A 20,801-nucleotide genomic window follows, 5' to 3' on the forward strand; every position below is an offset into this window, starting at 1 on the left:
GCTGTCTGTCACTGTGCTGTATGTTGACTGCCTGTCACTGTGCTGTATGTTGACTGTCTGTCACTGTGCTGTATGTTGACTGTCACTGTGCTGTATGTTGGCTGCCTGTCACTGTGCTGGATGTTGACTGCCTGTCACTGTGCTGGATGTTGGCTGTCTGTCACTGTGCTGTATGTTGACTGCCTGTCACTGTGCTGTATGTTGACTGCCTGTCACTGTGCTGTATGTTGACTGTCTGTCACTGTGCTGTATGTTGGCTGCCTGTCACTTCTGTATGTTGACTGTCTGTCACTGAGCTGGATGTTGGCTGCCTGACACTGAGCTGGATGTTGGCTGCCTGACACTGAGCTGGATGTTGGCTGCCTGTCACTGTGCTGTATGTTGGCTGCCTGTCACTGTGCTGGATGTTGACTGCCTGTCACTGTGCTGGATGTTGGCTGCCTGTCACTGTGCTGTATGTTGGCTGTCTGTCACTGTGCTGTATGTTGACTGCCAGTCACTGTGCTGTATGTTGGCTGCCTGTCACTGTGCTGTATTTTGACTGCCTGTCACTGTGCTGTATGTTGACTGCCTGTCACAGAGCTGGATGTTGGCTGCCTGACACTGAGCTGTATGTTGACTGCCACTGTGCTGTATGTTGACTGCCTGTCACTGCTGTATGTTGACTGCCTGCCACTGTGCTGTATGTTGACTGTCACTGTGCTGTATGTTGGCTGCCTGTCACTGTGCTGTATGTTGACTGTCTGTCACTGTGCTGGAGGTTGGCTGCCTGTCACTGTGCTGTATGTTGACTGCCTGTCACTGTGCTGTATGTTGACTGTCACTGCGTTGTATGATACTGCCTGTCACTGCTGTATGTTGACTGTCTGTCATTGCTGTATGTTGACTGTCTGCCACTGTGCTGTATGTTGGCTGCCTGACACTGTGCTGGATGTTGGCTGACTGTCACTGTGCTGGATGTTGGCTGCCTGTCACTGTGCTGTATGTTTACTGCCTGTCACTGTGCTGTATGTTGACTGCCTGTCACTGTGCTGTATGTTGACTGCCTGTCACTGTGCTGTATGTTGGCTGTCTGTCACTGTGCTGTATGTTGACTGCCTGTCACTGTGCTGTATGTTGACTGCCTGTCACTGTGCTGTATGTTGACTGCCTGTCACTGTGCTGTATGTTGGCTGTCTGTCACTGCTGTATGTTGACTGCCTGTCACTGTGCTGTATGTTGACTGTCACTGTGCTGTATGTTGGCTGCCTGTCACTGTGCTGTATGTTGGCTGCCTGTCACTGCTGTATGTTGGCTGCCTGTCACTTCTGCATGTTGACTGTCTGTCACTGAGCTGGATGTTGGCTGCCTGACACTGAGCTGGATGTTGGCTGCCTGACACTGAGCTGGATGTTGGCTGCCTGACACTGAGCTGGATGTTGGCTGCCTGTCACTGTGCTGTATGTTAACTGCCTGTCACTGTGCTGGATGTTGGCTGTCTGTCACTGTGCTGTATGTTGACTGCCTGTCACTGTGCTGTATGTCGGCTGTCTGTCACTGTGCTGTATGTTGACTGCCTGTCACTGTGCTGTATGTTGACTGTCTGTCACTGTGCTGTATGTTGACTGTCACTGTGCTGTATGTTGGCTGCCTGTCACTGTGCTGGATGTTGACTGCCTGTCACTGTGCTGGATGTTGGCTGTCTGTCACTGTGCTGGATGTTGGCTGTCTGTCACTGTGCTGTATGTTGGCTGCCTGTCACTGTGCTGTATGTTGACTGCCTGTCACTGAGCTGTATGTTGACTGTCTGTCACTGTGCTGTATGTTGACTGCCTGTCACTGTGCTGTATGTTGACTGCCTGTCACTGAGCTGTATGTTGACTGTCTGTCACTGTGCTGTATGTTGTCTGCCTGTCACTGTGCTGTATGTTGACTGCCTGTCACTGTGCTGTATGTCGGCTGTCTGTCACTGTGCTGTATGTTGACTGCCTGTCACTGTGCTGTATGTTGACTGTCTGTCACTGTGCTGTATGTTGACTGTCACTGTGCTGTATGTTGGCTGCCTGTCACTGTGCTGGATGTTGACTGCCTGTCACTGTGCTGGATGTTGGCTGTCTGTCACTGTGCTGTATGTTGACTGCCTGTCACTGTGCTGTATGTTGACTGCCTGTCACTGTGCTGTATGTTGACTGTCTGTCACTGTGCTGTATGTTGATTGTCACTGTGCTGTATGTTGGCTGCCTGTCACTGTGCTGGATGTTGACTGCCTGTCACTGTGCTGGATGTTGGCTGCCTGTCACTGTGCTGTATGTTGGCTGTCTGTCACTGTGCTGTATGTTGACTGCCAGTCACTGTGCTGTATGTTGGCTGCCTGTCACTGTGCTGTATTTTGACTGCCTGTCACTGTGCTGTATGTTGACTGCCTGTCACAGAGCTGGATGTTGGCTGCCTGACACTGAGCTGTATGTTGACTGTCACTGTGCTGTATGTTGACTGCCTGTCACTGTGCTGTATGTTGACTGCCTGCCACTGTGCTGTATGTTGACTGTCACTGTGCTGTATGTTGGCTGCCTGTCACTGTGCTGTATGTTGACTGTCTGTCACTGTGCTGTATGTTGACTGCCTGTCACTGTGCTGTATGTTGACTGTCACTGTGCTGTATGTTGGCTGCCTGTCACTGTGCTGTATGTTGACTGCCTGTCACTGTGCTGTATGTTGACTGTCACTGCGTTGTATGATACTGCCTGTCACTGCTGTATGTTGACTGTCTGTCATTGCTGTATGTTGACTGTCTGCCACTGTGCTGTATGTTGGCTGCCTGACACTGTGCTGGATGTTGGCTGACTGTCACTGTGCTGGATGTTGGCTGCCTGTCACTGTGCTGTATGTTTACTGCCTGTCACTGTGCTGTATGTTGACTGCCTGTCACTGTGCTGTATGTTGACTGCCTGTCACTGTGCTGTATGTTGGCTGTCTGTCACTGTGCTGTATGTTGACTGCCTGTCACTGTGCTGTATGTTGACTGCCTGTCACTGTGCTGTATGTTGACTGCCTGTCACTGTGCTGTATGTTGGCTGTCTGTCACTGCTGTATGTTGACTGCCAGTCACTGTGCTGTATGTTGACTGCCTGTCACTGTGCTGTATGTTGACTGCCTGTCACTGTGCTGTATGTTGACTGTCTGTCACTGTGCTGTATGTTGACTGCCTGTCACTGTTCTGTATGTTGACTGCCTGTCACTGTGCTGTATGTTGACTGCCTGTCACTGTGCTGTATGTTGACTCCCTGTCACTGCGCTGAATGTTGACTGTCTGTCACTGTGCTGTATGTTGACTGCCTGTCACTGCTGTATGTTGTCTGTCTGTCACTGTGCTGTATGTTGACTGCCTGTCACTGTGCTGTATGTTGGCTGTCTGTCACTGTGCTGTATGTTGACTGCCTGTCACTGTGCTGTATGTTGACTGCCTGTCACTGTGCTGTATGTTCGCTGTCTGTCACTGTGCTGTATGTTGACGGTCACTGCTGTATGTTGTCTGTCTGTCACTGTGCTGTATGTTGACTGTCACTGCTGTATGTTGGCTGCCTGTCACTGTGCTGTATGTTGGCTGCCTGTCACTGTGCTGTATGTTGACTGCCTGTCACTGTGCTGTATGTTGACTGTCACTGTGCTGTATGTTGACTGCCTGTCACTGTGCTGTATGTTGTCTGTCTGTCACTGTGCTGTATGTTGACTGTCTGTCACTGTGCTGTATGTTGACTGCCTGTCACTGTGCTGTATGTTGACTGTCTGTCACTGTGCTGTATGTTGACTGCCTGTCACTGTGCTGTATGTTGACTGCCTGTCACTGTGCTGTATGTTGACTCCCTGTCACTGTGCTATATGTTGACTCCCTGTCACTGCGCTGAATGTTGACTGTCTGTCACTGTGCTGTATGTTGACTGCCTGTCACTGCTGTATGTTGTCTGTCTGTCACTGTGCTGTATGTTGACTGCCTGTCACTGTGCTGTATGTTGGCTGTCTGTCACTGTGCTGTATGTTGACTGCCTGTCACTGTGCTGTATGTTGACTGCCTGTCACTGTGCTGTATGTTGACTGCCTGTCACTGTGCTGTATGTTGACTGCCTGTCACTGTGCTGTATGTTCGCTGTCTGTCACTGTGCTGTATGTTGACGGTCACTGCTGTATGTTGTCTGTCTATCACTGTGCTGTATGTTGACTGTCACTGCTGTATGTTGGCTGCCTGTCACTGTGCTGTATGTTGGCTGCCTGTCACTGTGCTGTATGTTGACTGCCTGTCACTGTGCTGTATGTTGACTGTCACTGTGCTGTATGTTGACTGCCTGTCACTGTGCTGTATGTTGTCTGTCTGTCACTGTGCTGTATGTTGACTGTCTGTCACTGTGCTGTATGTTGACTGTCTGTCACTGTGCTGTATGTTGACTGCCTGTCACTGTGCTGTATGTTGACTGTCACTGCTGTATGTTCGCTGCCTGTCACTGTGCTGTATGTTGACTGCCTGTCACTGTGCTGTATGTTGACTGTCACTGCTGTATGTTGACTGCCTGTCACTGTGCTGTATGTTGTCTGTCTGTCACTGTGCTGTATGTTGACTGTCTGTCACTGTGCTGGATGTTGGCTGCCTGTCACTGTGCTGGATGTTGGCTGCCTGTCACTGTGCTGTATGTTGACTGTCTGTCACTGTGCTGTATGTTGACTGTCGGTCATTGCTGTATGTTGACTGTCTGCCACTGTGCTGTATGTTGGCTGCCTGTCACTGAGCTGTATGTTGACTGTCTGCCACTGTGCTGGATGTTGGCTGCCTGTCACTGTGCTGTATGTTTACTGCCTGTCACTGTGCTGTATGTTGACTGCCTGTCACTGTGCTGTATGTTGACTGCCTGTCACTGTGCTGTATGTTGGCTGTCTGTCACTGTGCTGTATGTTGACTGCCTGTCACTGTGCTGTATGTTGACTGCCTGTCACTGTGCTGTATGTTGACTGCCTGTCACTGTGCTGTATGTTGGCTGTCTGTCACTGTGCTGTATGTTGACTGCCAGTCACTGTGCTGTATGTTGACTGCCTGTCACTGTGCTGTATGTTGTCTGTCTGTCAATGCTGTATGTTGACTGCCTGTCACTGTGCTGTATGTTGGCTGTCTGTCACTGTGCTGTATGTTGACTGCCTGTCACTGTGCTGTATGTTGACTGCCTGTCACTGTGCTGTATGTTGACTGCCTGTCACTGTGCTGTATGTTCGCTGTCTGTCACTGTGCTGTATGTTGACTGCCAGTCACTGTGCTGTATGTTGACTGCCTGTCACTGTGCTGTATGTTGACTGCCTGTCACTGTGCTGTATGTTGACTGTCTTTCACTGTGCTGTATGTTGACTGTCTGTCACTGTGCTGTATGTTGACTGTCTGTCACTGTGCTGTATGTTGACTGCCTGTCACTGTGCTGTATGTTGTCTGTCTGTCATTGTGCTGTATGTTGACTGCCTGTCACTGAGCTGTATGTTTACTGCCTGTCACTGTGCTGTATGTTGACTGCCTGTCACTGTGCTGTATGTTGGCTGACTGTCACTGTGCTGTATGTTGACTGGCTGTCACTGTGCTGGATGTTGGCTGTCTGTCACTGTGCTGTATGTTGACTGTCTGTCACTGTGCTGTATGTTGACTGTCTGTCACTGTGCTGTATGTTGACTCTCTGTCACTGTGCTGGATGTTGGCTGCCTGTCACTGTGCTGTATGTTGACTGTCACTGTGCTGTATGTTGACTGTCGGTCATTGCTGTATGTTGACTGTCTGTCACTGAGCTGGATGTTGACTGCCTGTCACTGTGCTGTATGTTGGCTGCCTGACACTGAGCTGGATGTTGACTGCCTGTCACTGTGCTGTATGTTGACTGCCTGTCACTGTGCTGGATGTTGGCTGCCTGTCACTGTGCTGGATGTTGGCTGCCTGTCACTGTGCTGTATGTTGACTGCCTGTCACTGCGCTGTATGTTGACTGTCTGTCACTGTGCTGTATGTTGTCTGTCTGTCACTGTGCTGTATGTTGACTGCCTGTCACTGTGCTGTATGTTGGCTGTCTGTCACTGTGCTGTATGTTGACTGCCTGTCACTGTGCTGTATGTTGACTGCCTGTCACTGTGCTGTATGTTGACTGCCTGTCACTGTGCTGTATGTTCGCTGTCTGTCACTGTGCTGTATGTTGACTGCCTGTCACTGTGCTGTATGTTGACTGCCTGTCACTGTGCTGTATGTTGACTGTCTGTCACTGTGCTGTATGTTGATTGTCTGTCACTGCTGTATGTTGACTGCCTGTCACTGTGCTGTATGTTGACTGTCTGTCACTGTGCTGTATGTTGACTGCCTGTCACTGTGCTGTATGTTGTCTGTCTGTCACTGTGCTGTATGTTGACTGCGTGTCACTGTGCTGGATGTTGGCTGCCTGTCACTGTGCTGGATGTTGGCTGCCTGTCACTGTGCTGTATGTTGACTGCCTGTTACTGTTCTGTATGTTGTCTGTCTGTTACTGTGCTGTATGTTGACTGCCTGTCACTGTGCTGTATGTTGACTGTCACTGCTGTATGTTGACTGCCTGTCACTGTGCTGTATGTTGTCTGTCTGTCACAGTGCTGTATGTTGACTGTCTGTCACTGTGCTGGAAGTTGGCTGCCTGTCACTGTGCTGTATGTTGACTGTCGGTCATTGCTGTATTTTGACTGTCTGCCACTGTGCTGTATGTTGGCTGCCTGTCACTGAGCTGTATGTTGACTGTCTGCCACTGTGCTGGATGTTGGCTGCCTGTCAATGTGCTGTACGTTGACTGCCAGTCACTGTGCTGTATGTTGACTGCCTGTCACTGTGCTGTATGTTGACTGCCTGTCACTGTGCTGTATGTTGACTGTCTGTCACTGTGCTGTATGTTGACTGCCTGTCACTGTGCTGTATGTTGACTGCCTGTCACTGCGCTGTATGTTGACTGTCTGTCACTGTACTGTATGTTGACTGCCTGTCACGGTGCTGTATGTTGTCTGTCTGTCACTGTGCTGTATGTTGACTGCCTGACACTGTGCTGTATGTTGGCTGTCTGTCACTGTGCTGTATGTTGACTGCCTGTCACTGTGCTGTATGTTGACTGCCTGTCACTGTGCTGTATGTTGACTGCCTGTCACTGTGCTGTATGTTGACTGTCTGTCACTGTGCTGTATGTTGACTGTCTGTCACTGTGCTGTATGTTGACTGTCAGTCACTGTGCTGTATGTTGACTGCCTGTCACTGTGCTGTATGTTGACTGCCTGTCACTGTGCTGTATGTTGACTGCCTGTCACTGTGCTGTATGTTCGCTGTCTGTCACTGTGCTGTATGTTGACTGCCAGTCACTGTGCTGTATGTTGACTGCCTGTCACTGTGCTGTATGTTGACTGTCTGTCGCTGTGCTGTATGTTGACTGCCTGTCACTGTGCTGTATGTTGACTGTCTGTCACAGTGCTGTATGTTGACTGTCATTGTGCTGTATGTTGACCGTCTGTCACTGCTGTATGTTGACTGTCTGTCACTGTGCTGTATGTTGGCTGCCTGTCACTGTGCTGTATGTTGGCTGCCTGTCACTGCTGTACGTTGACTGTCTGTCACTGAGCTGGATGTTGGCTGCCTGACATTGAGCTGGATGTTGGCTGTCTGTCACGGTGCTGTATGTTGACTGTCTGTCACTGTGCAGGATGTTGACTGTCTGTCACTGTGCTGGATGTTGACTGTCTGTCACTGTGCTGGATGTTGACTGTCTGTCACTGTGCTGGATGTTGACTGTATGTCACTGTGCTGTATGTTGACTGCCTGTCACTGTGCTGTATGTTGACTGTCTGTCACTGTGCTGGATGTTGACTGTCTGTCACTGAGCTGGATGCTGGCTGCCTGTCACTGTGCTGTATGTTGACTGTCACTGCTGGATGTTAGCTGCCTGTCATTGTGCTGTATGTTGGCTGCCTGTCACTGTGCTGTATGCTGTCTGCCTGTCACTGCTGTATGTTGACTGCCTGTCACTGAGCTGGATGTTGGCTGCCTGACACTGAGCTGGATGTTGGCTGCCTGACACTGAGCTGGATGTTGACTGTCTGTCACTGAGCTGGATGTTGACTCTCTGTCACTGAGCTGGATGTTGACTCTCTCTCACTGTGCTGGATGTTGACTGTCTGTCACTGTGCTGTATGTTGACTGTCACTGTGCTGTATGTTGGCTGTCTGTCACTGCTGTATGTTGACTGTCACTGTGCTGTATGTTGTCTGTCTGTCACTGTGCTGTATGTTGACTGCCTGTCACTGTGCTGTATGTTGGCTGTCTATCACTGTGCTGTATGTTGACTGCCTGTCACTGTGCTGTATGTTGACTGCCTGTCACTGTGCTGTATGTTGACTGCCTGTCACTGTGCTGTATGTTCGCTGTCTGTCACTGTGCTGTATGTTGACTGCCTGTCACTGTGCTGTATGTTGGCTGCCTGTCACTGTGCTGTATGTTGGCTGCCTGTCACTGTGCTGTATGTTGACTGTCACTGTGCTGTATGTTGACTGTCACTGCTGTATGTTGGCTGCCTGTCACTGTGCTGTATGTTGACTGCCTGTCACTGTGCTGTATGTTGACTGCCTGTCACTGTGCTGTATGTTGACTGCCTGTCACTGTGCTGTATGTTGACTGCCTGTCACTGAGCTGTATGTTGACTGTCTGTCACTGTGCTGTATGTTGTCTGCCTGTCACTGTGCTGTATGTTGACTGCTTGTCACTGTGCTGTATGTTGACTGCCTGTCACTGTGCTGTATGTTGACTGTCTGTCACTGTGCTGTATGTTGACTGCCTGTCACTGTGCTGTATGTTGACTGCCTGTCACTGTGCTGTATGTTGACTGTCTGTCACTGAGCTGGATGTTAACTGCCTGTCACTGTGCTGTATGTTGACTGCATGTCACTGTGCTGGATGTTGTCTGTCTGTCACTGAGCTGGATGTTGGCTGCCTGTCACTGTGCTGTATGTTGACTGCCTGTCACTGTGCTGGATGTTGACTGCCTGTCACTGTGCTGTATGTTGGCTGTCTGTCACTGTGCTGTATGTTGACTGCCTGTCACTGTGCTGTATGTTGACTGTCTGTCACTGAGCTGTATGTTGACTGTCTGTCACTGAGCTGTATGTTGACTGCCTGTCACTGTGCTGGATGTTGACTGCCTGTCACTGTGCTGGATGTTGACTGCCTGTCACTGTGCTGTATGTTGGCTGTCTGTCACTGTGCTGTATGTTGACTGCCTGTCACTGTGCTGTATGTTGACTGCCTGTCACTGTGCTGTATGTTGACTGTCTGTCACTGAGCTGGATGTTGACTGCCTGTCACTGAGCTGTATGTTGACTGCCTGTCACTGTGCTGGATGTTGTCTGTCTGTCACTGAGCTGGATGTTGGCTGCCTGTCACTGTGCTGTATGTTGACTGCCTGTCACTGTGCTGGATGTTGACTGCCTGTCACTGTGCTGTATGTTGGCTGTCTGTCACTGTGCTGTATGTTGACTGCCTGTCACTGTGCTGTATGTTGACTGTCTGTCACTGAGCTGTATGTTGGCTGTCTGTCACTGTGCTGTGTGTTGACTCTCTCTCACTGTGCTGGATGTTGACTGTCTGTCACTGTGCTGTATGTTGACTGTCACTGTGCTGTATGTTGGCTGTCTGTCACTGCTGTATGTTGACTGTCACTGTGCTGTATGTTGTCTGTCTGTCACTGCTGTATGTTGACTGCCTGTCACTGTGCTGTATGTTGGCTGTCTATCACTGTGCTGTATGTTGACTGCCTGTCACTGTGCTGTATGTTGACTGCCTGTCACTGTGCTGTATGTTGACTGCCTGTCACTGGGCTGTATGTTCGCTGTCTGTCACTGTGCTGTATGTTGACTGCCTGTCACTGTGCTGTATGTTGGCTGCCTGTCACTGTGCTGTATGTTGGCTGCCTGTCACTGTGCTGTATGTTGACTGTCACTGTGCTGTATGTTGACTGTCACTGCTGTATGTTGGCTGTCTGTCACTGTGCTGTATGTTGACTGCCTGTCACTGTGCTGTATGTTGACTGCCTGTCACTGCTGTATGTTGACTGCCTGTCACTGTGCTGTATGTTGACTGTCTGTCACTGTGCTGGATGTTAGCTGCCTGTCACTGTGCTGTATTATGACTGCCTGTCACTGTGCTGTATGTTGACTGCCTGTCACTGTGCTGTATGTTGACTGCCTGTCACTGTGCTGTATGTTGACTGTCTGTCACTGAGCTGGATGTTGACTGTCTGTCACTGTGCTGGATGTTGTCTGTCTGTCACTGAGCTGGATGTTGGCTGCCTGTCACTGTGCTGTATGTTGACTGCCTGTCACTGTGCTGGATGTTGACTGCCTGTCACTGTGCTGTATGTTGGCTGTCTGTCACTGTGCTGTATGTTGACTGTCTGTCACTGAGCTGTATGTTGACTGCCTGTCACTGTGCTGTATGTTGGCTGCCTGTCACTGTGCTGTATGTTGACTGCCTGTCACTGTGCTGTATGTTGACTGTCTGTCACTGAGCTGTATGTTGACTGTCTGTCACTGTGCTGTGTGTTGACTGCCTGTCACTGAGCTCTATGTTGACTGTCTGTCACTGTGCTGTATGTTGACTGTCTGACGACTGTCTTGTATGTTGACTGCCTGTCACTGTGCTGGATGTTGGCTGCCTGTCACTGTGCTGTATGTTGACTGCCTGTCACTGAGCTGTATGTTGACTGTCTGTCACTGTGCTGTATGTTGACTGCCTGTCACTGTGCTGGATGTTGACTGTCTGTCACTGTGCTGTATGTTGACTGTCTGTCACTGTGCTGTATGTTGACTGCCTGTCACTGTGCTGTATGTTGACTGCCTGTTACTGTGCTGTATGTTGACTGACTGTCACTGTGCTTAATGTTGGCTGCCTGTCACTGTGCTGTATGTTGACTGCCTATCACTGAGCTATATGTTGACTGTCTGTCACTGCTGTATGTTGACTGCCTGTCACTGTGCTGGATGTTGGCTGCCTGTCACTGTGCTGGATGTTGACTGCCTGTCACTGAGCTGTATGTTGACTGTCTGTCACTGTGCTGTATGTTGACTGCCTGTCACTGTGCTGTATGTTGACTGCCTGTCACTGTGCTGTATGTTGACTGCCTGTCACTGTGCTGTATGTTGACTGCCTGTCACTGTGCTGTATGTTGACTGCCTGTCACTGTGCTGTATGTTGACTGCCTGTCACTGTGCTGTATGTTGACTGCCTGTCACTGTGCTGTATGTTGACTGCCTGTCACTGCTGTATGTTGACTGTCTGTCACTGTGCTGTATGTTGACTGCCTGTCACTGTGCTGGATGTTGACTGCCTGTCACTGTGCTGTATGTTGGCTGCCTGTCACTGTGCTGGATGTTGGCTGCCTGTCACTGTGCTGGATGTTGGCTGCCTGTCACTGTGCTGTATGTTGGCTGCCTGTCTCTGTGCTGTATGTTGACTGCCTGTCACTGTGCTGTATGTTGGCTGCCTGTTACTGTGCTGGATGTTGACTGCCTGTCACTGTGCTGGATGTTGGCTGCCTGTCACTGTGCTGGATGTTGACTGCCTGTCACTGCTGTATGTTGGCTGTCTGTCACTGTGCTTTATGTTGACTGTCTGTCACTGTGCTGTATGTTGACTGTCACTGAGCTGTATGTTGGCTGTCTGTCACTGTGCTGTATGTTGACTGCCTGTCACTGTGCTGTATGTTGACTGTCTGTCACTGAGCTGTATGTTGGCTGTCTGTCACTGAGCTGTATGTTGGCTGTCTGTCACTGAGCTGGATGTTGACTGTCTGTCACTGTGCTGTATGTTGACTGTCTGACGACTGTGTTGTATGTTGACTGCCTGTCACTGAGCTGTATGTTGACTGTCTGTCACTGTGCTGAATGTTGACTGTCTGACGACTGTGTTGTATGTTGACTGCCTGTCACTGTGCTGTATGTTGACTGCCTGTCACTGAGCTGTATGTTGACTGTCTGTCACTGTGCTGTATGTTGACTGTCTGACGACTGTGTTGTATGTTGACTGCCTGTCACTGTGCTGTATGTTGACTGCCTGTCACTGTGCTGTATGTTGACTGCCTGTCACTGTGCTGTATGTTGACTGCCTGTCACTGAGCTGTATGTTGACTGTCTGTCACTGTGCTGTATGTTGACTGTCTGTCACTGCTGTATGCTGTCTGCCTGTCATTGTGCTGGATGTTGACTGCCTGTCACTGTGCTGTATGTTGACTGCCTGTCACTGAGCTGTATGTTGACTGTCTGTCACTGTGCTGTATGTTGACTGTCTGTCACTCTGCTGTATGTTGACTGTCTGTCACTGCTGTATGCTGTCTGCCTGTCATTGTGCTGTATGTTGGCTGACTGTCACTGTGCTGTATGTTGACTGCCTGTCACTGTGCTGTATGTTGACTGCCTGTCACTGTGCTGTATGTTGACTGCCTGTCACTGTGCTGTATGTTGACTGCCTGTCACTGTGCTGTATGTTGACTGCCTGTCACTGTGCTGTATGTTGACTGTCTGTCACTGTGCTGGATGTTAGCTGCCTGTCACTGTGCTGTATTATGACTGCCTGTCACTCTGCTGTATGTTGACTGCCTGTCACTGTGCTGTATGTTGACTGCCTGTCACTGTGCTGTATGTTGACTGTCTGTCACTGAGCTGGATGTTGACTGTCTGTCACTGTGCTGGATGTTGTCTGTCTGTCACTGAGCTGGATGTTGGCTGCCTGTCACTGTGCTGTATGTTGACTGCCTGTCACTGTGCTGTATGTTGACTGTCTGTCACTGAGCTGTATGTTGGCTGTCTGTCACTGAGCTGTATGTTGGCTGTCTGTCACTGTGCTGTGTGTTGACTGCCTGTCACTGAGCTCTATGTTGACTGTCTGTCACTGTGCTGTATGTTGACTGTCTGACGACTGTCTTGTATGTTGACTGCCTGTCACTGTGCTGGATGTTGGCTGCCTGTCACTGTGCTGTATGTTGACTGCCTGTCACTGAGCTGTATGTTGACTGCCTGTCACTGTGCTGTATGTTGACTGCCTGTTACTGTGCTGTATGTTGACTGACTGTCACTGTGCTTAATGTTGGCTGCCTGTCACTGTGCTGTATGTTGACTGCCTATCACTGAGCTGTATGTTGACTGTCTGTCACTGCTGTATGTTGACTGCCTGTCACTGTGCTGGATGTTGGCTGCCTGTCACTGTGCTGGATGTTGACTGCCTGTCACTGAGCTGTATGTAGACTGTCTGTCACTGTGCTGTATGTTGACTGCCTGTCACTGTGCTGTATGTTGACTGCCTGTCACTGTGCTGTATGTTGACTGCCTGTCACTGTGCTGTATGTTGACTGCCTGTCACTGTGCTGTATGTTGACTGCCTGTCACTGTGCTGTATGTTGACTGCCTGTCACTGTGCTGTATGTTGACTGCCTGTCACTGTGCTGTATGTTGACTGCCTGTCACTGTGCTGTATGTTGACTGCCTGTCACTGTGCTGTATGTTGACTGTCTGTCACTGTGCTGTATGTTGACTGCCTGTCACTGTGCTGGATGTTGACTGCCTGTCACTGTGCTGTATGTTGGCTGCCTGTCACTGTGCTGGATGTTGGCTGCCTGTCACTGTGCTGGATGTTGGCTGCCTGTCACTGTGCTGTATGTTGGCTGCCTGTCTCTGTGCTGTATGTTGACTGCCTGTCACTGTGCTGTATGTTGGCTGCCTGTTACTGTGCTGTATGTTGTCTGTCTGTCACTGTGCTGGATGTTGGCTGCCTGTCACTGTGCTGGATGTTGACTGCCTGTCACTGCTGTATGTTGGCTGTCTGTCACTGTGCTTTATGTTGACTGCCTGTCACTGTGCTGTATGTTGACTGCCTGTCACTGTGCTGTATGTTGACTGTCTGTCACTGAGCTGTATGTTGGCTGTCTGTCACTGAGCTGTATGTTGGCTGTCTGTCACTGAGCTGGATGTTGACTGTCTGTCACTGTGCTGTATGTTGACTGTCTGACGACTGTGTTGTATGTTGACTGCCTGTCACTGAGCTGTATGTTGACTGTCTGTCACTGTGCTGTATGTTGACTGTCTGAAGACTGTGTTGTATGTTGACTGCCTGTCACTGTGCTGTATGTTGACTGCCTGTCACTGAGCTGTATGTTGACTGTCTGTCACTGTGCTGTATGTTGACTGTCTGACGACTGTGTTGTATGTTGACTGCCTGTCACTGTGCTGTATGTTGACTGCCTGTCACTGTGCTGTATGTTGACTGCCTGTCACTGTGCTGTATGTTGACTGCCTGTCACTGAGCTGTATGTTGACTGTCTGTCACTGTGCTGTATGTTGACTGTCTGTCACTGAGCTGTATGTTGACTGCCTGTCACTGTGCTGTATGTTGACTGTCTGTCACTGCTGTATGCTGTCTGCCTGTCATTGTGCTGGATGTTGACTGCCTGTCACTGTGCTGTATGTTGACTGCCTGTCACTGAGCTGTATGTTGACTGTCTGTCACTGTGCTGTATGTTGACTGTCTGTCACTGTGCTGTATGTTGACTGTCTGTCACTGCTGTATGCTGTCTGCCTGTCATTGTGCTGTATGTTGACTGCGTGTCACTGTGCTGTATGTTGACTGTCTGTCACTGTGCTGGATGTTGACTGCCTGTCACTGTGCTGTATGTTGACTGCCTATCACTGAGCTATATGTTGACTGTCTGTCACTGCTGTATGTTGACTGCCTGTCACTGTGCTGGATGTTGGCTGCCTGTCACTGTGCTGGATGTTGACTGCCTGTCACTGAGCTGTATGTTGACTGTCTGTCACTGTGCTGTATGTTGACTGCCTGTCACTGTGCTGTATGTTGACTGCCTGTCACTGTGCTGTATGTTGACTGCCTGTCACTGTGCTGTATGTTGACTGCCTGTCACTGTGCTGTATGTTGACTGCCTGTCACTGTGCTGTATGTTGACTGCCTGTCACTGTGCTGTATGTTGACTGCCTGTCACTGTGCTGTATGTTGACTGCCTGTCACTGCTGTATGTTGACTGTCTGTCACTGTGCTGTATGTTGACTGCCTGTCACTGTGCTGGATGTTGACTGCCTGTCACTGTGCTGTATGTTGGCTGCCTGTCACTGTGCTGGATGTTGGCTGCCTGTCACTGTGCTGGATGTTGGCTGCCTGTCACTGTGCTGTATGTTGGCTGCCTGTCTCTGTGCTGTATGTTGACTGCCTGTCACTGTGCTGTATGTTGGCTGCCTGTTACTGTGCTGGATGTTGACTGCCTGTCACTGTGCTGGATGTTGGCTGCCTGTCACTGTGCTGGATGTTGACTGCCTGTCACTGCTGTATGTTGGCTGTCTGTCACTGTGCTTTATGTTGACTGTCTGTCACTGTGCTGTATGTTGACTGTCACTGAGCTGTATGTTGGCTGTCTGTCACTGTGCTGTATGTTGACTGCCTGTCACTGTGCTGTATGTTGACTGTCTGTCACTGAGCTGTATGTTGGCTGTCTGTCACTGAGCTGTATGTTGGCTGTCTGTCACTGAGCTGGATGTTGACTGTCTGTCACTGTGCTGTATGTTGACTGTCTGACGACTGTGTTGTATGTTGACTGCCTGTCACTGAGCTGTATGTTGACTGTCTGTCACTGTGCTGAATGTTGACTGTCTGACGACTGTGTTGTATGTTGACTGCCTGTCACTGTGCTGTATGTTGACTGCCTGTCACTGAGCTGTATGTTGACTGTCTGTCACTGTGCTGTATGTTGACTGTCTGACGACTGTGTTGTATGTTGACTGCCTGTCACTGTGCTGTATGTTGACTGCCTGTCACTGTGCTGTATGTTGACTGCCTGTCACTGTGCTGTATGTTGACTGCCTGTCACTGAGCTGTATGTTGACTGTCTGTCACTGTGCTGTATGTTGACTGTCTGTCACTGCTGTATGCTGTCTGCCTGTCATTGTGCTGGATGTTGACTGCCTGTCACTGTGCTGTATGTTGACTGCCTGTCACTGAGCTGTATGTTGACTGTCTGTCACTGTGCTGTATGTTGACTGTCTGTCACTCTGCTGTATGTTGACTGTCTGTCACTGCTGTATGCTGTCTGCCTGTCATTGTGCTGTATGTTGGCTGACTGTCACTGTGCTGTATGTTGACTGCCTGTCACTGTGCTGTATGTTGACTGCCTGTCACTGTGCTGTATGTTGACTGCCTGTCACTGTGCTGTATGTTGACTGCCTGTCACTGTGCTGTATGTTGACTGCCTGTCACTGTGCTGTATGTTGACTGTCTGTCACTGTGCTGGATGTTAGCTGCCTGTCACTGTGCTGTATTATGACTGCCTGTCACTCTGCTGTATGTTGACTGCCTGTCACTGTGCTGTATGTTGACTGCCTGTCACTGTGCTGTATGTTGACTGTCTGTCACTGAGCTGGATGTTGACTGTCTGTCACTGTGCTGGATGTTGTCTGTCTGTCACTGAGCTGGATGTTGGCTGCCTGTCACTGTGCTGTATGTTGACTGCCTGTCACTGTGCTGTATGTTGACTGTCTGTCACTGAGCTGTATGTTGGCTGTCTGTCACTGAGCTGTATGTTGGCTGTCTGTCACTGTGCTGTGTGTTGACTGCCTGTCACTGAGCTCTATGTTGACTGTCTGTCACTGTGCTGTATGTTGACTGTCTGACGACTGTCTTGTATGTTGACTGCCTGTCACTGTGCTGGATGTTGGCTGCCTGTCACTGTGCTGTATGTTGACTGCCTGTCACTGAGCTGTATGTTGACTGCCTGTCACTGTGCTGTATGTTGACTGCCTGTTACTGTGCTGTATGTTGACTGACTGTCACTGTGCTTAATGTTGGCTGCCTGTCACTGTGCTGTATGTTGACTGCCTATCACTGAGCTGTATGTTGACTGTCTGTCACTGCTGTATGTTGACTGCCTGTCACTGTGCTGGATGTTGGCTGCCTGTCACTGTGCTGGATGTTGACTGCCTGTCACTGAGCTGTATGTAGACTGTCTGTCACTGTGCTGTATGTTGACTGCCTGTCACTGTGCTGTATGTTGACTGCCTGTCACTGTGCTGTATGTTGACTGCCTGTCACTGTGCTGTATGTTGACTGCCTGTCACTGTGCTGTATGTTGACTGCCTGTCACTGTGCTGTATGTTGACTGCCTGTCACTGTGCTGTATGTTGACTGCCTGTCACTGTGCTGTATGTTGACTGCCTGTCACTGTGCTGTATGTTGACTGCCTGTCACTGTGCTGTATGTTGACTGTCTGTCACTGTGCTGTATGTTGACTGCCTGTCACTGTGCTGGATGTTGACTGCCTGTCACTGTGCTGTATGTTGGCTGCCTGTCACTGTGCTGGATGTTGGCTGCCTGTCACTGTGCTGGATGTTGGCTGCCTGTCACTGTGCTGTATGTTGGCTGCCTGTCTCTGTGCTGTATGTTGACTGCCTGTCACTGTGCTGTATGTTGGCTGCCTGTTACTGTGCTGTATGTTGTCTGTCTGTCACTGTGCTGGATGTTGGCTGCCTGTCACTGTGCTGGATGTTGACTGCCTGTCACTGCTGTATGTTGGCTGTCTGTCACTGTGCTTTATGTTGACTGCCTGTCACTGTGCTGTATGTTGACTGCCTGTCACTGTGCTGTATGTTGACTGTCTGTCACTGAGCTGTATGTTGGCTGTCTGTCACTGAGCTGTATGTTGGCTGTCTGTCACTGAGCTGGATGTTGACTGTCTGTCACTGTGCTGTATGTTGACTGTCTGACGACTGTGTTGTATGTTGACTGCCTGTCACTGAGCTGTATGTTGGCTGTCTGTCACTGAGCTGTATGTTGGCTGTCTGTCACTGAGCTGGATGTTGACTGTCTGTCACTGTGCTGTATGTTGACTGTCTGAAGACTGTGTTGTATGTTGACTGCCTGTCACTGTGCTGTATGTTGACTGCCTGTCACTGAGCTGTATGTTGACTGTCTGTCACTGTGCTGTATGTTGACTGTCTGACGACTGTGTTGTATGTTGACTGCCTGTCACTGTGCTGTATGTTGACTGCCTGTCACTGTGCTGTATGTTGACTGCCTGTCACTGTGCTGTATGTTGACTGCCTGTCACTGAGCTGTATGTTGACTGTCTGTCACTGTGCTGTATGTTGACTGTCTGTCACTGAGCTGTATGTTGACTGCCTGTCACTGTGCTGTATGTTGACTGTCTGTCACTGCTGTATGCTGTCTGCCTGTCATTGTGCTGGATGTTGACTGCCTGTCACTGTGCTGTATGTTGACTGCCTGTCACTGAGCTGTATGTTGACTGTCTGTCACTGTGCTGTATGTTGACTGTCTGTCACTGTGCTGTATGTTGACTGTCTGTCACTGCTGTATGCTGTCTGCCTGTCATTGTGCTGTATGTTGACTGCGTGTCACTGTGCTGTATGTTGACTGTCTGTCACTGTGCTGGATGTTGACTGCCTGTCACTGTGCTGTATGCTGTCTGCCTGTCACTGTGCTGTATGTTGGCTGACTGTCACTGTGCTGGATGTTGACTGCCTGTCACTGTGCTGGATTTTGACTGCCTGTCACTGTGCTGGATGTTGACTGTCTGTCACTGCTGTATGTTGACTGCCTGTCACTGTGCTGGATGTTGACTGTCTGTCACTGCTGTATGTTGACTGCCTGTCACTGTGCTGTACGTTGGCTGCCTGTCACTGTGCTGGATGTTGACTGCCTGTCACTGTGCTGTATGTTGACTGCCTGTCACTGAGCTGTATGTTGACTGTCTGTCACTGTGCTGGATGTTGACTGCCTGTCACTGTGCTGTATGTTGACTGCCTGTCACTGAGCTGTATGTTGACTGTCTGTCACTGTGCTGTATGTTGACTGTCTGTCACTGCTGTATGCTGTCTGCCTGTCATTGTGCTGTATGTTGACTGCGTGTCACTGTGCTGTATGTTGACTGTCTGTCACTGTGCTGGATGTTGACTGCCTGTCACTGTGCTGTATGCTGTCTGCCTGTCACTGTGCTGGATGTTGACTGCCTGTCACTGTGCTGGATTTTGACTGCCTGTCACTGTGCTGGATGTTGACTGTCTGTCACTGCTGTATGTTGACTGCCTGTCACTGTGCTGGATGTTGGCTGCCTGTCACTGTGCTGGATGTTGACTGTCACTGCTGTATGTTGACTGCCTGTCACTGTGCTGGATGTTGGCTGCCTGTCACTGTGCTGGATGTTGACTGTCTGTCACTGCTGTATGTTGACTGCCTGTCACTGTGCTGTATGTTGGCTGCCTGTCACTGCTGTATGTTGACTGCGTGTCACTGTGCTGGATGTTGACTGTCTGTCACTGTGCTGTATGTTGACTGCGTGTCACTGTGCTGTATGTTGACTGTCTGTCACTGTGCTGGATGTTGACTGCCTGTCACTGTGCTGTATGTTGACTGCCTCTCTGCTGATGAAGTTCTGTCCTCTTTGATTCACAGCTGCACCTTCAAATGGAGGAGAATTGCCGTCTCTGGTCTGCTGTTGAAGAATTGCAGGGCCGAGGTCTAAATTCTGATCGCCCTTTCTGAGGGCACGTTCGAGAATTGTTCCAGTAACTTGCCCACAGTCCGAGACTTCAGACATTGACCCGAAGCCAGGAACAGATTCCAGTCTGGATACCAGTCCAACAGCCACCTCTCCTCCCGGCTCTTCCTGTCCGATTGCGTATGGTGTGCGAGGCTGTGCCATTCAGCACACCCAGCTTTCATTCTCTTCCTCTGGGCTCAGCTGAACTGGCCAACCGCAAAGGGCCTGAGCACCTGTCAGAGCCAGAGTACTGCTGTGTGTTCCTGCACCACACAAACACCGCCGGAAGCAACGGTGCAAACATAGAACAGTGTTACTTCACAACAAGGATGCTTGAAAATGGAGGTATTTAGTGTGACTGAGTGAAGCAGTTTGATAGTGTGATTATAGGTGGGTGTTAACACCAACCAGGAAAGGTGTTGGAATATATTTGCCTGTTTACTTCTAGTTACAGACATAATGAATTTGATTAAGTTATATTCTTCCAGGAGATGATCCATGCCCGTTTGGTTTTAAATGTTTGCGATGGGTCAAGTTGTACTTTCAGTGCCTTGAAGCTGTCGAGTTTGCACAAGTCCCTGGTGCAGGCTCGTGCCTTATAACAAAACAGTACTTGTGATTTTACAATGGTGATGCGTATTTTGCACAGATGACTTGGTCCGGGTGTAACAGTGAGAGGCGTGAATGCCCCACAGTAATTATCCAGTCAATTCTGTGCCCAGAGTGCAGCTCACACTGCTGGATCCCTTCATTAATTGTGGGGCAGAGAGAGGAATGTGTTGTGTGTGTAATCTCCACGTCCTGAGGCAGGATTCATTTACTGAACTGCAAGCTCAGCTGTTCGAGGAAAGAACAAGGCTACAAGGACGTCAGGATTTCCAGCAATGTAGCTGGCTAGTGGGAAAGAGAGTAATGTTCATGTCTGAGACAATCAGTGACTGACACTCTGCCTAAACTCATGTTCCTGATGTTGATTGCAGTTAGTGTCGCAATGTCCTGAGAGTAGAGGGGACATTGGGCGTTGTGGTGTCTGACACAATCATGCTTCAAAGGCTGTGCCTGTGTCTGACATAAATCAAATCTAGTCTGGGTCCATGTCCCTCTCCACAGGACCCTGTGTCACCGAGACAGGGAGTTCAGTCTCATTCATTCCAGAATGACTAGTGAAATGGGACTTGGAAATGGGACAGGGATTTGTGACATTTAA

The 20,801-nt window shown here is 49.7% G+C and overlaps 1 protein-coding gene across 1 annotated transcript in view; it reads left to right on the plus strand.

Moving 5' to 3' along the window:
* nek9 (NIMA related kinase 9) overlaps positions 1 to 19,746 on the plus strand; it is a 125,907-nt gene extending 106,161 nt beyond the window's left edge. The window contains exon 13 of the mRNA XM_072494605.1: positions 19,507 to 19,746. Within this exon, the coding sequence (XP_072350706.1) occupies positions 19,507 to 19,596 (90 nt within the window). The 3' untranslated portion in view covers positions 19,597 to 19,746. The remainder of the gene's footprint in view (positions 1 to 19,506) is intronic.
* The last annotated feature ends 1,055 nt before the right edge of the window (positions 19,747 to 20,801 follow it).

This window comes from Scyliorhinus torazame, chromosome 2 (assembly GCF_047496885.1).
Source record: "Scyliorhinus torazame isolate Kashiwa2021f chromosome 2, sScyTor2.1, whole genome shotgun sequence".
NCBI lineage: Eukaryota > Metazoa > Chordata > Chondrichthyes > Carcharhiniformes > Scyliorhinidae > Scyliorhinus > Scyliorhinus torazame.